At 40.7% G+C, this 16694-nt stretch overlaps 2 protein-coding genes across 2 annotated transcripts in view; one reads left to right on the top strand and one right to left on the bottom strand.

The window, feature by feature from the left end:
- fars2 (phenylalanyl-tRNA synthetase 2, mitochondrial) overlaps window positions 1-3244 on the bottom strand; it is a 179522-nt gene extending 176278 nt beyond the window's left edge. Inside the window, exon 1 of the mRNA XM_056241599.1 lies at window positions 3117-3244. The gene's annotated coding sequence lies outside the window, so the exon portion shown is untranslated. The remainder of the gene's footprint in view (window positions 1-3116) is intronic.
- Window positions 3245-3309: 65 nt separating this feature from the next.
- LOC130076506 (LYR motif-containing protein 4A) overlaps window positions 3310-16694 on the top strand; it is a 109435-nt gene continuing 96050 nt past the window's right edge. Inside the window, exon 1 of the mRNA XM_056241602.1 lies at window positions 3310-3460. Coding sequence (XP_056097577.1) covers window positions 3375-3460 — 86 coding nt within the window. The 5' untranslated portion in view covers window positions 3310-3374. The remainder of the gene's footprint in view (window positions 3461-16694) is intronic.

A 16694-nucleotide genomic window follows, 5' to 3' on the forward strand; every position in this document is an offset into this window, starting at 1 on the left:
ACTCAAGCTGAAGGATCATGGCTTCATGTTAAAGCAGCACTAGGTTACTTTTCAACCTTCATAATATATTTCCAAGTCTCTTGTGATGGTACATCGACTTACAATAGGTTGAATGACACGTCTGCCATAGCCTGACGGGGTCTGTAGCGTTTTTAATCGTACTTTTAAACTTCGGGTTTCGGGTAGTAACCGGCGAACAAAGAGAACTACAAAATTCGACTGCTTTACGGCACATACGTCACTTCCACCACCACCCCCACTTCCTTAAAATCGGACGTGCGAGCCAAATGTTATAGTCATGGCCGAAGCAGCACAGAAAAACAAGAAAGCAAAGGTTTTATCGGAGCAAAGCAAAAAGAGAAAAAGAGAAAGTGATCGCGTTAAAGGCAGAACGAGGATCAACATTGGGCCAGCATTTTCTCGCTGGCGTGAGCTAGGCTTGCCGCGATAGACGGTGTTGACGGTGTTACCGGTTTTAAGCCCCATCACCGGTGACATCACTTTCCCACCGTGACACCGCGATGTCTTGACTTTTTTAAAGTATTCGTTTTTGCTAAAATATTTATTTGAATTAATAAAAAAATAATAATTATCAATTATTTAGTTCAGAAGAGAGCATACATTATAATTAAAAACTGAACTGCGCAGTGCGTGCCAAGAGCCAGTCACGTCACAGATCAGCAAGCATCAGGATTCCATTTAGCACGTGTGGAGATGAGAACGAGTCAAATTAAAGAAAAGCAAGATAATGGCGGAATGTGTAATTTATTTAGGCCTGTTTTATTTTCTTATTCGTTAATAAACGTTTTATGGTTCTTATTTGTACGATTTTCAGCCTATGCATGGGGTTATTTTTATTCGTTCGTTATGCTAATAAAAGTTCTGTCTATAAATAAAAGTTTTATTATCAGCAAGCCGAGTTGTTGTTTTTTTGTCCATTCAAGCAATTGACGCTGAATTGCCAATTGACGCTTATTTCGAAAGTGAAAGTATAACGCGCACGCATTTAAAAGCTATTTAACCCCCCCCCCCCCGCCCCGCCCCCCACGGTGACACCGGGATTACCGGTGTTGTGACACGTCGATTAACCGGTGGGAAATTTTCCTCACCGCGGCAACCCTAGCGTGAGCTGAAGGACGAGGAGGGGTGCCCGACCGATGCGGACTTGGCAAAAAAATTAAAAATAAAATGAAAGCCTATGTCTAAACGGCGTGTACAAGTTTGGTAGGGGCTGCATTCTTGCAAGTAAATATATAAGATGTACAAAATCATATTTTAGGATACCTAACATGTCTGTGATATTTGTTTATTTGTCTTGCCTCAAGCTATAATGCAAATCGATTTGTAAAATTTGCAGATTCATTTATGGTAGCTTGATATTATAATATTGGCGATATATGGTTATCATCAACCACTCAAACATTGCATTGAAGTATCATATAGATCCAGTAAAACGGTAACCAATAGACTAGGCTACTATAATGACGCTGGCTTGTAAACGTGATCATCGCGATCATTTGTCGTTAGAAAAAAAATAAAATCCATGAAATTATATTCATATGACATGCTGAAATATATGCCACTGTACCTGGGATGAAGACATTTCACACGCGACGCAAGCAGAACACCTGCATGTGACCTCCTCCTACAGTGTTCAGGGCTATCCTGGTTGTCAACAATTGCACGTGCATGTAGGATGACAGAGTTTACGACAGTAGTGGAGGTCTAGAGGACAATACTGTTTCCCAACTGTAGGGGGACCCCACCCCGAGAGCAAAAGTTCCCTGGTGTTACTTTAAACAGATTAAAGTACAATTTGTGGATTTGCAACTGTCTGCTTATTAGCAAAAGTGCTTTCTAATTGATGCAGGTTTCAGCTCAAAATGGATGTGGAAAGTGGTAAAACACCAAGACACCAAAAAAAGAGCCACCAAACACTGTTGTCGTGCAAATCAACAGCCAGAACACATTAAAAGTTTTCTGTTTTCAGTTGAAAGTTAATAACTAATGATATTTGCAACGGAAGTGAATCAATCAAAAACTAACTTAGCTGGAAAATAACTTTATTGTAGATCTGCTGTAAAGCCAAAACAATCTCTGCGACTTTAATCTCCTATTATCACTGTAAAGCTGCTTTTGAAACAGTCTATATGTTAAAAGCGCTATATAAATGAAGGGGACTTGACTTAAAATGGAAGCCGCTGTCAAAATAAAGGCCGTGACACAAAGCCAAAGGTCTGCCAACGTCGAGCGTTTGTCGGGCTAGTTTCTGCGATGTGTTCCACACAGTCGGGCCGAGAGATCGCTGGCTTCAAGACGAAGTCTAGACGGCACAGACAAAAAGTTTTTCTAATTTTACATCCTCTTACCTGAGCATTCAAAAACGCGAATATTTTCATAACAACATGAGCCGCCTGGAATAAGGTGATCAGCATGATTGATATCCGATGATAGCGACATCTCTTCTCTGATGATGAGGGCGGAGCAACCTGTCACTCACACGAGATCCACCAATAGCAAACCACAACCATCCAATCAATTCCCCACAGACAAAATCAAGCTCTTGCCCCGTCCTACATTTTTTCTTGTTCGAGAAGCCGTTGCACTTTGATATACATCACAATACAAAAGAGAAAAAACTATCACAACTTCTGTTTAATGACAAAACTCCGAAGCTCAGTTATTTCCGTTATTATATCACAAAAGTTCACTTTTCACACACAAAAGTGCTATTTGCAACATGAAAATGTAAAAAGCAGCAGTGGGAAAACAATAGTGACCAGTAATCTAACACTGTCTCATAAAATCGCATGATGACTTCATTTAAAGAGTCAGATATAGTTTATGGCAGGATAAATACCAATATAAACAACAGCTATATTGTTTTTTTGTTTGTGTGAGGAGTTTCATTGAGATTAATCTGCTCAGACTCATGAACAAGCTCTAGCTAGCCTGTAATTTATATTCAAACGGACAACTCAATACTGACAAGCGACACTTCAAATAACAGCCGCCAAATGCTCACACTGACAGTAATTCTCACGTCATAATTCACAAAAAACAGAATAAATGTGTGCAAATCAACGCATGAAACTACAGAACAACCCCTCACTCACCTCTATCTGGAAGCGCGTGCTGTTATTGAGACGACTGCTGATGTGCCTGATCAATATAAACACCACATCTCATAATATATATTAATTTATAACACTGTATTACCTTATGATATTTTACTTGTAAAAAACTGTATCAATTAATATTGAAACCCAGCTTGGATCGTATATGTTAACGCTAAAGAGCGTGTATGTGTTCAGGCGCGCCTCCTGTTAGCTGTTCTTGGGTCCTTGCGTCGAACTGACAGCTCTGTTTCCATTATGGCGGCGTCCAGCAGAGAGCATGTACTTTCACTCTACAGAATGCTTCTGAAAGAGAGCAAGAAATTCCCCTCGTATAACTACAGGTAATGAAACGAATTTACATGAATTTATTAGCAGCAAGGGCTCGTGTCATTTAAGCAATAGTGTCTGTGGCTCGTACAGGCGGATTCTGTCAGTTTCTTTATTATTTTTAATAAAATTAATATCAATACATTCTTAGAAGAAATGAAGCATGCATAATATTATATGTATATATATATATATGGCTGCATTTATTTGATCCATTTGATGCAATTGTTTTCTATTGTAATATACAGTATATATATATATATATATATATTCAGCATCATTACTCCACTTTTCAGTGTCACGTGATCCTTCAGCAATCATTCTAAGAAACATTTATGATTGTTATATAAATGTTAAAAACAGTTGCAATTATTTAAGGATTCTTTGATGAATTGAAAGTTCAAAAGAATAGCATTTATCTTAAATAAAACACTTTTGTTACATTATACACTACCGTTTAAAAGTTTTCAAAATATTTTTTCTAAAAGAAATTAAAGAAACTAATACTTTTATTCAGCAAGGATGCATTAAATTGATCAAAAGGGAAGGTTAAGACATTTATAATGTTACAAAATCTTTCTATTTCTGAAATAGATAAATATAGATAAAATATTTTTTTCAAGATAAATTTCTATCCATCATTAAGGGCCCGTTGACACAACACCATTTTCAACAAAAAAAGGAAAACTTTTTTTATGCATTTTATTTACTGGATAACAGTGTTTTTGCGGTCCTGAAAATGCCAAATTTAGAAAACATATTTCAAAGTGAAAGTTTTTGATACAGATAGTTTTTGTGGACCCATGTGAACGGGAGAGTTTTGACAACGTTTTCGTCTGTACGCAAAAAAAACGTAAAGGAGAAACTTTTCCGGTTTTAGGACATTATTGTCTTGTGAACGTACCTTAAGTCTAGGCCAAAGTGCAAAGGAGTCAAACCCCGCTCCTGGAGGTCCAGTCCAAACCCTAATTCTGAACAAGCTAACCAACATCAGAGTCAACTCTACAGGACTGTGGCCCTCCAGGAGCAGAGAAGGCTATACAACCTTGAGTCTTTTTGTCCCAGGTTAATTGTGTTGATCAAGGGCACAGTGGTGATGGATCAGCGCTTCCAGGGTTTGAACCTTTCGGTTCGGTCTTTTGGTTGCCAGCCCAGACCTTTAACCACTTGCATCACCACTCAGATTTTAGTAGTATGTGAAACAGTGATACATTATATAAATGACATTATTACAAATATTTTTGGTCTAAAATTATAACATTTATTACAAATTGTAATATATTATGATTTTATTATAAACAAGTTTGTCTAAAAGTCTTTGGTCAGATCCATTCATCAGTAAAGAAAGAGATGAGAAACGTGACGTCGTGGTTGATATTACTTTTGGTTCTTTTGTCACAGTGGAAAAGAAAAGGTCAAGTCAAGTGCATTGCTTTCTGGGATACAGAGTCTCACAGTGTGTGCTCGCTCTGTTGTGCTTCTGCATATTTTGGCAAATGTAGGCCTGCAGGTAAGCCAGATATTCAATGCAAAGTGTACATACTGCAGAACAAGTATGAGCAGTTTGATAGTGTCATTCGAAACATCCCCTGCTTCTCACCTCAACACTTTATCTAATATGGGAAAATCAAGCCATAATATCATTCCAGGTTATTGTTCAGATATTCTATCATCATGGTAGCCTCGTGAGACCATCCTGATCTCGCGAGCTTTCAAGGTTTCACTCGCAGATCAGTCTGGATACTTTCCGTTAAAGAAAATTTGGGAGCAGTTCACCAAACGAACGTCCAATCAGCGTTGGCTTTGAGGCGGGTTGAGGTGTGACGCAACGAGAAGCGCGTCAGTTCAGTCTAAAGAACATGTCGGCTTCAGCGGATGAAACTAGCATCAGCGTGGCTATCGAGCAAGTTTTATCGGAATTACAGAGTATTTCTTCACTGAAAGAAGAGCAAAACACTGTTCTGGAGGCTTTTCTCAGAGGAAAAGATACGCTCTGTTAGTACGTCATATGCTTCGTTGATCTGATTGGTTGATTTGGCCCGTCTATCACCAACATAGGCCAATCAGCTAACCAGTATTTTCGCCCCTTACCAAAACTACTTCAACGGAAGGTTTCCAGATGGATATGCGGAGCAAATCCATCTGGCGGAGTCAGGTTATCATCATGGTGCATTTATATTACAAATAGCTATAAAAGGCTTAAAGTGTTCACAGAATAACAAGATAATATTCTCCCACCCACTCGGTTTCCAGAGCTTTGAGTCTCCAGTGTGATTCTCCTTTAAAGTCTGCCAGCGTTCACATGTTAACAGTCTTGAGCTCTTACTTTTATAATCCTTTCGGTTTGCCTGCATACAAATATTAATATTAATGCAATTCATTAATGCCTCATTGATGAAACATTTTAGGTAGAGTGGATTTGTGTGCTGTTCTTGAAGAAATTCATAAAGAATTGAAAGCCACAAGGGGCCTCATTTACAAAGAACGAATTTTTAGTGATTTGTTATATGAGTTAATAGACATTTTTGGTTCATTTTGTATATACTGAACACTGATATTGGATATTAATTGTGCATGTTGTAATGCTCACTTAAAGGGATAGTTCACCCAATTATGACGTATTTTCTTTTCTGAGTGAACTATCCCTTTAAAGTTTATCTTTAAATACATTCATAATTTAATAATACTGTTAAATGCACTGTGCATTATAATATTGCAATACCAAAATTCATTGATTTTAATTTGTATTATTATTTTTTTTATTCAGACTGTAGACTTTTAATAGTGACCATTTATCAGTTATTGGCCTAATAAAATAAAAATAATATTGGCTTTTTATTAGCCAGAGCTTTATTATTAATGGATTCCTAAATCCAGTAAATTCATAAAGTACATTAGGCATTATTAAAAATTACAAATATTACTTACATTAATAGTTCTGATAAATCTGTCATCATTTACTCAGCCTCAAGTTGTTTCAAACCTGTATGAATTTCTTTCTTCTGTTGAACACAAAAGAAGATATTTTGAAGAATGTCGGTACCAGACACCGGATGGAGACCTTTGACTTCCATAGTTTTTTCCTCTTAGAAATTCATAAATGTTTGAAACAACTTGAGTGTGAATAAATGACAGAATTTTTATTTTTAAGTGAACTATTCCTTTAATTGTTCTTAACAATGGCCACTATTCTTGAAACATTATTGAAAGAAACTATCAAATGTTAATTAAACCATTTTCTCGCTGATCTGTGGCAGTGATGACGAGCGGTTATGAACAGTTTACACAGATATCCGTTCTGCTCATGTTTCATTGTTTTCAGTGTAACGCTGGCTGGTTTAGCGAGAAAACCAATGTGCACATTGCTTTTCTAACTGTGTAATACACTCACCTAAATGATTATTAGGAACACCATACTAATACTGTGTTTGACCCCCTTTCACCTTCAGAACTGCCTTAATTCTACGTGGCATTGATTCAACAAGGTGCTGAAAGCATTCTTTAGAAATGTTGGCCCATATTGATAGGATAGCATCTTGCAGTTGATGGAGATTTGTGGGATGCACATCCAGAGCACGAAGCTCCCGTTCCCCCACATCCCAAAGATGCTCTATTGGGTTGAGATCTGGTGACTGTGGGGGCCATTTTAGTACAGTAAACTCATTGTCATGTTCAAGAAACCAATTTGAAATGATTCGAGCTTTGTGACATGGTGCATTATCCTGCTGGAAGTAGCCATCAGAGGATGGGGTGGCCATAAAGGGATGGACATGGTCAGAAACAATGCTCAGGTAGGCCGTGGCATTTAAACGATGCCCAATTGGCACTAAGGGGCCTAAAGTGTGCCAAGAAAACATCCCCCACACCATTACACCACCACCACCAGCCTGCACAGTGGTAACAAGGCATGATGGATCCATGTTCTCATTCTGTTTACGCCAAATTCTGACTCTACCATCTGAATGTCTCAACAGAAATCGAGACTCATCAGACCAGGCAACATTTTTCCAGTCTTCAACTGTCCAATTTTGGTGAGCTTTGCAAATTGTAGCCTCTTTTTCCTATTTGTAGTGGAGATGAGTGGTGCCCGGTGGGGTCTTCTGCTGTTGTAGCCCATCCGCCTTAAGGTTGTGTGTGTTGTGGCTTCACAAATGCTTTGCTGCATACCTCGGTTGTAACGAGTGGTTATTTTAGTCACTGTTGCTCTTCTATCAGCTTGAATCAGTCGGCCCATTCTCCTCTGACCTCTAGCATCAACAAGACATTTTCGCCCACAGGACTGCCGCATACTGGATGTTTTTCCCTTTTCACACCATTCTTTGTAAACCCTAGAAATGGTTGTGCGTGAAAATCCCAGTAACTGAGCAGATTGTGAAATACTCAGACCGGCCCGTCTGGCACCAACAACCATGCCACGCTCAAAATAGCTTAAATCACCTTTCTTTCCCATTCTGACATTCAGTTTGGAGTTCAGGAGATTGTCTTGACCAGGACCACACCCCTAAATGCATTGAAGCAACTCCCATGTGATTGGTTGATTAGATAATTGCATTAATGAGAAATTGAACAGGTGTTCCTAATAATCCTTTAGGTGAGTGTATATAGTCTGTTAAATTATTCAAGGCCTTGTTGAATAATTTTGAACAAGGATTTTTTTGGGTTGTGGTCTGAGCCATGCGTGTGTGTGATCTGAAATTTTCTAATTTACGCAGGAGGAAAGAAGTTTAGAGAGAGAGAGAGAGAGAGAGAGAGAGAGAGAGAGAGAGAGAGAGAGAGAGAGAGAGAGAGAGAGAGAGAGAGAGAGAGAGAGAGAGAGAGAGAGAGAGAGAGAGAGAGAGAGAGAGAGAGAGAGAGAGAGAGAGAGAGAGAGAGAGATGCAGGGAGGGGAAAGAGTGAATGAAATGCAGGACAACTCAGAGCGACTGCGAGATGATTGAAAGCCGGAAACAAATTCAGTCAGTGAGAGCGAATGATTGAGAAGGGAGGATGAAAGAGATGTTGAATTTGACGGAAGGTAAGAAACATATCAGATCTGCCAAGAATGAAGATTCACAACACGCACGCAGAGAGTAGGAGAGACTCTTTTTTTAGGAGAGAAAGATTTTTTCCACGCTATCCTGCAGAAAGTAGGGCATCTCTTACGTAAAGCATCTTCCCGTTAAATATAACCCTCCCCGTGGTCCTCCGCTCCACGCTCGTGCGGAGCCAGTGACGGCATGTTTGTGCTCAGTCTTATTCAGAAAGCTCACAAGAAATAAACCTTTAAAGGCTAAAGATAAATAAGTGATCAGGCATCACATCACACAGAGATCTGCGTGTGAAATCTCACAGATCTTTGAAGGCGTTCCTCTGCCGAGACTCTTCACTGTGTGTCTGTGAGGTGTCCGTCCATGACGCCTGTCTCAAACCCAGGGCTATTTTCTCTTCTGTTTTATTTATTTATTCATAGCTGATGTCTGTTCATTTGACATACTGCATTTAATGTGACTAAGTGTGTTTAGTGAGATACACTCTTAAAAATAATGCTTCTTTATTGGCATTAATGGTTCCATGAAGAACCTTTAACATCCACAGAATCTTTCCATTCCACAAAAGGTTCTTTAGAGTGGAAGAAGGTTCTTTTTTTAAGGTTCGTTTAAGAACTATTGACTGAAAAGTTCTTTGGGGAACCAAAAATGGTTCTTCTATGGCATCGCTGCAAGAAAAAGCCCTTTGGAACATTTATTTTTAAGGTTGTTTTAATGTATTATTAAGAACTCTAGCTGTAAAATAAATTGATTTGTCAGCAAATGGTTTTGTGTTCTTTGGTGCTCGAGAATATCAAGGCTTTGCTTTAGCGAGCGTCTTCAGCACAGGCATGAATGTTTGCTGAAGGCTTGAGATGATAATGGGCTGTCACTCGTCTCAGTTCCAGCTGTTATTGTGATCTTTTTTAGTATTAATGCTGATCTTCAGTCGCGTCTCTGCGTTTGATCTCTGAGAGAATCTCTCTCTTCTCAAGCTCTGACATCACAGCCTGCAGACTCGTCTCGTCTCTTCTCGTCTCTTCTCGTCTATTCTCTTCTCAAGCTCTGACATCACAGCCTGCAGACTAGTCTCTTCTCGTCTCTTCTCGTCTCTTCTCGTCTCTTCTCGTCTCTTCTCTTCTCGTCTCTTGTCGTCTTGTCTCGTCTCTTCTCGTCTATTCTCTTCTCAAGCTCTGACATCACAGCCTGCAGACTCTTCTCGTCTCTTCTCTTCTCGTCTCTTCTCTTCTCGTCTCTTCTCTTCTCGTCTCTTCTCTTCTCGTCTCTTCTCTTCTCGTCTCTTCTCTTCTCGTCTCTTCTCTTCTCGTCTCTTCTCGTCTCTTCTCTTCTCGTCTCTTCTCTTCTTGTCTCTTCTCGTCTCTTCTCTTCTCGTCTCTTCTCTTCTCGTCTCTTCTCGTCTCTTCTCTTCTCGTCTCTTCTCTTCTCGTCTCTTCTCTTCTCGTCTCTTCTCTTCTCGTCTCTTCTCGTCTCTTCTCTTCTCGTCTCTTCTCTTCTTGTCTCTTCTCGTCTCGTCTCTTCTCGTCTCTTCTCTTCTCGTCTCTTCTCTTCTCGTCTCTTCTCTTCTCGTCTCTTCTCGTCTCTTCTCTTCTCGTCTCTTCTCTTCTTGTCTCTTCTCGTCTCTTCTCTTCTCGTCTCTTCTCTTCTCGTCTCTTCTCGTCTCTTCTCTTCTCGTCTCTTCTCTTCTCGTCTCTTCTCTTCTCGTCTCTTCTCTTCTCGTCTCTTCTCTTCTCGTCACTTCTCGTCTCTTCTCTTCTCGTCTCTTCTCTTCTCGTCTCTTCTCTTCTCGTCTCTTCTCGTCTCTTCTCTTCTCGTCTCTTCTCTTCTTGTCTCTTCTCGTCTCTTCTCTTCTCGTCTCTTCTCTTCTCGTCTCTTCTCGTCTCTTCTCTTCTCGTCTCTTCTCTTCTCGTCTCGTCTCTTCTCGTCTCTTCTCTTCTCGTCTCTTCTCTTCTCGTCTCTTCTCTTCTCGTCTCTTCTCGTCTCTTCTCTTCTCGTCTCTTCTCTTCTTGTCTCTTCTCGTCTCTTCTCTTCTCGTCTCTTCTCTTCTCGTCTCTTCTCGTCTCTTCTCTTCTCGTCTCTTCTCTTCTCGTCTCTTCTCTTCTCGTCTCTTCTCTTCTCGTCTCTTCTCTTCTCGTCACTTCTCGTCTCTTCTCTTCTCGTCTCTTCTCTTCTCGTCTCTTCTCGTCTCTTCTCGTCTCTTCTCTTCTCGTCTCTTCTCGTCTCGTCTCTTCTCTTCTCGTCTATTCTCGTCTCTTCTCGTCTCGTCTCTTCTCGTCTATTCTCTTCTCGTCTCTTCTTGTTTCTTCTCTTCTCTTCTCTTCTCGTCTATTCTCTTCTCGTCTCTTCTCGTCTCTTCTCGTCTCGTCTTGTCTCTTCTCGTCTATTCTCTTCTCTGACATTCTCAAGCTCTGACATCACAGCCTGCAGACTCGTCTCTTCTCGCCTCGTCTCGTCTCTTCTCGTCTATTCTCTTCTCAAGCTCTGACATCACAGCCTGCAGACTCGTCTCTTCTCTTCTCATCTCTTCTCTTCTCGTCTATTCTCTTCTCAAGCTCTGACATCACAGCCTGCAGACTCGTCTCGTCTCGTCTCTTCTCGTCTATTCTCGTCTCTTCTCGTCTCGTCTCTTCTCGTCTATTCTCTTCTCAAGCTCTGACATCACAGCCTGCAGACTCGTCTCGTCTCGTCTCTTCTCGTCTATTCTCGTCTCTTCTCGTCTCGTCTCTTCTCGTCTATTCTCTTCTCGTCTCTTCTTGTTTCTTCTCTTCTCTTCTCTTCTCGTCTCTTCTCTTCTCGTCTCGTCTTGTCTCTTCTCGTCTATTCTCTTCTCTGACATTCTCAAGCTCTGACATCACAGCCTGCAGACTCGTCTCTTCTCTTCTCATCTCTTCTCGTCTATTCTCTTCTCGTCTCTTCTTGTTTCTTCTCTTCTCGTCTCTTCTCGTCTCGTCTCTTCTCGTCTATTCTCTTCTCGTCTCTTCTTGTTTCTTCTCTTCTCTTCTCATCTCTTCTCTTCTCGTCTATTCTCTTCTCAAGCTCTGACATCACAGCCTGCAGACTCGTCTCGTCTCGTCTCTTCTTGTCTCTTCTTGTCTCTTCTCTTCTCGTCTCTTCTCTTCTCGTCTCTTCTTGTCTCGTCTCTTCTCGTCTATTCTCTTCTCGTCTATTCTCTTCTCTGACATTCTCAAGCTCTGACATCACAGCCTGCAGACTCGTCTCTTCTCTTCTCATCTCTTCTCGTCTATTCTCTTCTCAAGCTCTGACATCACAGCCTGCAGACTCGTCTCGTCTCTTCTCGTCTCGTCTCGTCTCTTCTCGTCTATTCTCTTCTCAAGCTCTGACATCACAGCCTGCAGACTCGTTTCTTCTCGTCTCTTCTCGTCTTGTCTCGTCCCGTCTCTTCTCGTCTCGTCTCTTCTCGTCTCTTCTCGTCTCTTCTCAAGCTCTGACATCACAGCCTGCAGACTGGTCTCTTCTCGCCTCGTCTCGTCTCGTCTCTTCTCGTCTATTCTCTTCTCAAGCTCTGACATCACAGCCTGCAGACTCGTCTTTTCTCGCCTCGTCTCGTCTCTTCTCACCTCGTCTCTTCTCGTCTCGTCTCGTCTCGTCTATTCTCTTCTCAAGCTCTGACATCACAGCCTGCAGACTCGTCTCTTCTCGTCTCGTCTCTTGTCGTCTCTTCTTTGTCTCCAATAGCTTTATATGATGGTTTTTAGTTTCTCTTCCTATCTTCTCTTCTCGCTTTGTCTCTTTGTCTCGACTTATTTCTCCTTTTCTTCTTTCTTTGTCTCATCTTGTTTCTCTTTCCCCCATCATCTTGCCTTTTTTCTTCTCGTTTGTTCTCTCACAGTTCTGTTAACACGATTTTGGCCACACTCATCATTTTTAAACTGTACATGTGTATTTAATTTCAGGGGCAGGAAGCATCTTTAGCTAATAAAGCATGGCCCGTGTATTTACAGCTGAAGGTGTCATTAAATATTAAGCCATTATAATTGGTTCCACTTCACAGAACCATGAAACAAGTTGTTTTATGTTCTTTTAGATGCCTATTATTACTCATATTTTGTGTTGGTGAGGTGGATTAATTGTGTGTTTTTAACTGCCCATGGGTGATGCTACGCTAATTGTCGCCTACAGAACAAAATTTTGCTAATCTGCTGTCGTAAGATCTTAAGTGAGAGTTTCTGTTCATCTCCATGAATATCATTCTCTCAGCTGGCCATGTGTTAATCACGCTCCCACCCACTACATTCAGTCGGATGCTATGTTATGCTTTTGTTTAAGGTCAGCTTAACCATATCCGACAATATGACGCATTCGCTTAAAAACACAAGCTTTTTGTTGCTCTGTCACGTGCATCATGGCTCACATTTAAGTCTGGCTACTTGGCAGAGAGGATGAGTGTCTCTCTGAGGATTCGATATGCGTGATGCTCGATGATTCAGCCATTCCTACACTGATGACAAAGACCAACTGCTTAATTGTCCAATGGCCCCAACCAGAACTCACCACAGATCTACAGATCGGTCTCTGTTTTCCTCTTGACAAATGCTTTGTCTTGTTGATGACCTTAAAGCCAGATGGCTGCAAATGCTGAAAATATCCATCAGCTGTTGCCTCGAAGGAATGATATGAGTGGTTTATTATTAACCGAGTGTGTGATGTAATGAGAAGTGATGTAAACTGAAGTATTTCTTGAGCCAAGATGACCTTATTGTATATAGAAACATATGCAAAGCCCTTTATTCTATTGTAATGTTGATTTGAATATTTGCTTTCCATGCAAACAAAAGTGTCTGAATGTTATTTTTGAAGGCCTATGATCATGTCAATCTTTTGTTTTGGCAATGCTAGGCATCATAACCTTCACGAAAAGGAAATCATGCATTGCAACAAGCTCTTAAAATGAGTCCAAAGAGCCCAAAGTCAAAATGTACTAGTTTACCCAATATTTGCATTTTTAAAATCAATTTTCTGTGCTTGGAGTATCAAGCTGTTAGCTTAGCATACCTAACATTAGACTTGAGGGAAATCAGCTTGCAGTGAAAATGCCAAATATATAAGACCCAGCTCAGCAGGAAACCTTTAACGCGCAACTCGAGGTCGTTTGCATGTAGAAATCTTAAAGCTACAGTAGCAAACTGTACAAGCTCCTGTTTTTTTTCTTTTTTTCATCGAGAATCAGACAGAAATGTCCACGTGAAGTTAAATTGATGTGAAGCTTGACTAGCATTACAAGTGGACTAGAGGTCGACCGATTGATCGGTTTTGCCACGATAACCGAATGTTGGAACAACATATCCGCAAATATCCATACCGATAGTTTTTCCGAGTTGCATCCGTTGCTGGAGCGGCTGAGAAGAGTCTGCTGTCATCATACAGTACGAGAGCGGCCTCTAGAGGCCAAATAAAAACTATCACTGACGCCTCGTGGAGTTTGTTTTGACTGAGCGGGACTGAGCAAAAATGGTTCTTCTATGGCATCGCCGCAAGAAAAACCCCTTTGGAACATTTATTTTTAAAGGGTAGCTAAACCCCTGGTCAGAGCCTGACTCCACCCACTGGCAATATTGGAAAAATGCTGGAAAAGTGGGCGGAGCCCAGCGGAGATAGAGGGGATGAACGGATACTCTATCCTGATCGTTTTCAATACTCGCAATTCCAACTCCTGACTCGCTACAGTGGTTTTGACGAAACAAGATGTTTTTATACTGCCATGGACGTGGTAGCTCGTACCAAGGGCGTGGTGAGCTGAAACCTGCTTACGTCAGCTCTCACCGCTACCGTCACGTACTACCGCAAACATCCAATAGGAAAATTCAACTGCAGTAGCCACCGTTCAACCTGAAGAGGGCAGCACTCAGACGTTTTTACACTATATAGTGTAGAATTAAAACACTTTATACCCAAATGTCAAAAAAGTTACTCGAATCAATGAACAGCACTAATAAAGCCCCAGTCTTACAGATCATTAATTAAAAAAAGTTGGTTTAGTTACCCTTTAAGGTTGTTTTAATGTATTATTATTAAGAACTCTAGCTGTAAAATAAATTGAAATAAATGTCATCATACAGTACGAGAGCGGCCTCTAGAGGCCAAATAAAAACTATCACTGACGCCTCGTGGAGTTTGTTTTGACTCAGCGGGACACTTCAGATACAGATTTAAAACAGACAATGAAACGGTGTGTGTATAGGACACTACTGTACTTGTTTTCATATCATTATAAATAAATTTGGTAGCTTCGCACATCTTTTCTTCGCACATGGTGACATTTCCAAAAAAAAAAAAAAATGTATTGCTTCTTATGCGTTTCGTTGCGTCACTTTCAAAGTGAATTGTCTAGTGAGTGGTGCTAAAAGCGCGTTAAGAAAAGCCCAACATATGGAGCACGTTATGTGATGAAAAAATCTAAATGTATTAGTTCGCAAATCATGCACTATGGTAAAAGTATTTTGAGGTCATAACATAGTATTGTGTGAGATATTACAAATTAAGGGTTACACTAAGGCTTTATTAATCAATATTCTTCTCCTGTAATCATTACTTGTGTGAAAAGGAATGTTTTCGTCAACCAAACGTGTTGTTTATGGCTACTTTAACGTGTTTCATAAGGTGTAGCTTATTTTATTCCAGACGTAAGCCAGAATGGACTGAATATTGAGTAATAATGTGTTGTATCAGATGACTTCAATGATCCGTTATTTTTTTATACAAGTTTTACTTGTGTTGTGTGTGTGTGGTTTTGACCTCAGATTTGTCACAGTTATTACACACAAGCCTGTTGAAAAGCACATGATGTGTGCTTCAAAGCCGGCTGCTCATTTCTGACTCCTTTGAAGTGTCTGTCACTGTGATATTTCTAAAGATGACTCGCTCTTTATAGCAACTGCCCCTTTTCCTTCTCAAGAAACAATTTTGCATCTGTCATCTGTTGTTTTTTAGTGTATGATCTAAGATGTTTCAGCTTCCGCATGAGTGTGCTTCTTCTGTCTCTTTCTCTGTGGGTTTCTCCCATTATTTGCAAATTTTCTTTCACCTCTCTGCCTTTCTCCCTTGTTTTTTTCCCTTCCTCATCCCATGAAACGGTGGGAGGCTTGGATTTGGCTGTCAGAGCGTGTTGGTGGAGGTGGTTCCTCGGGTGCCAGGAGAAACTTTGATCTTGGCGTGGCACCGGGCCTTCGTTTGCCTCACACTGCTCGTGTTTCCAGATGAAAAGGCTGGAGATGTGTTTCCTCCTCGGGTTTTCTCTCCCCAGAAGTGTAGATGTGTGAATCTACCTTACAGTTTAGTAACTGGCTGTCTAATGGCTCCAGCATTATTAGCATGTGGCACACACAGCACTGGCGCTAATGAACTCTGCCATCCGAAAGAAATGTGACTGAGTTTGTCTTAAACCCAATGCGCTGTCAGCGATGCTCCTTGTCCCCCCGCCACGATGTGACGAGCTCATTGCATCCTTGTCAGTCAGATCTCATTTCTTAAAGGGATAGTTCACCCACAAATGAAAATTCTGCCATTAATTACTCTCCCTCATGTCCAAACCCGTAAGACTTTCGTTCATCTTCAGAACACAAATGAAGATCTTTTTGATGAAATTTGAGATATTCCTGTTCCTCCATTGACAGTCTACGCAACTATAGGGGTGTAACATCGATATGGATCGATGCATCGATCAAACGTCACGATACGATGCATCGATTCCACACATAAAATATCGATGTACGGTACCTTTATTTTGACACACTCCACATCCTCACGTAACTTTTCTCCGCTGAAATAGACGCCTGACAAGATTGACTGAACCCTTTGTCACAAAAGCCGGTATTTTCCACTGTCATCGCGAGTTCATGTTTTACAGCAGAAACAACAAGCCCCGAAAAGTCTGTTTTAGCAAATCTGTACGCAGTATTCAGGTCAGGTGACGCTGCTTGTCACTTTGAAAAGAGTCAAAAAGACGCGCTAGCTGAGAGGAGTTTCGTCAAAGCTGACTAAAAGTGATCGAGGATGGATTTCAGCGAACTTGATGAACCTGTGATATCTTCTTCGGGGCGTAAAAGTAAAATAAAAGCTGAAACTTTGTCACGGAAGCTTGTTAAAACAGCACGTTTAGTGGTGAGTGAAAGGCTCTCTGTATCGCGTGTACGTTAATCACAACAACAAAGTTTGACAGGCGTCTATGTCAGCTGAGGAGATTAACGTTACAGATTAATAACCAAGT

This window comes from Rhinichthys klamathensis, unplaced genomic scaffold, assembly GCF_029890125.1.
Source record: "Rhinichthys klamathensis goyatoka isolate OS25496 unplaced genomic scaffold, OSU_Roscu_1.1 h1tg000656l_1, whole genome shotgun sequence".
In the NCBI taxonomy this organism is placed as follows: Eukaryota; Metazoa; Chordata; class Actinopteri; order Cypriniformes; family Leuciscidae; genus Rhinichthys; species Rhinichthys klamathensis.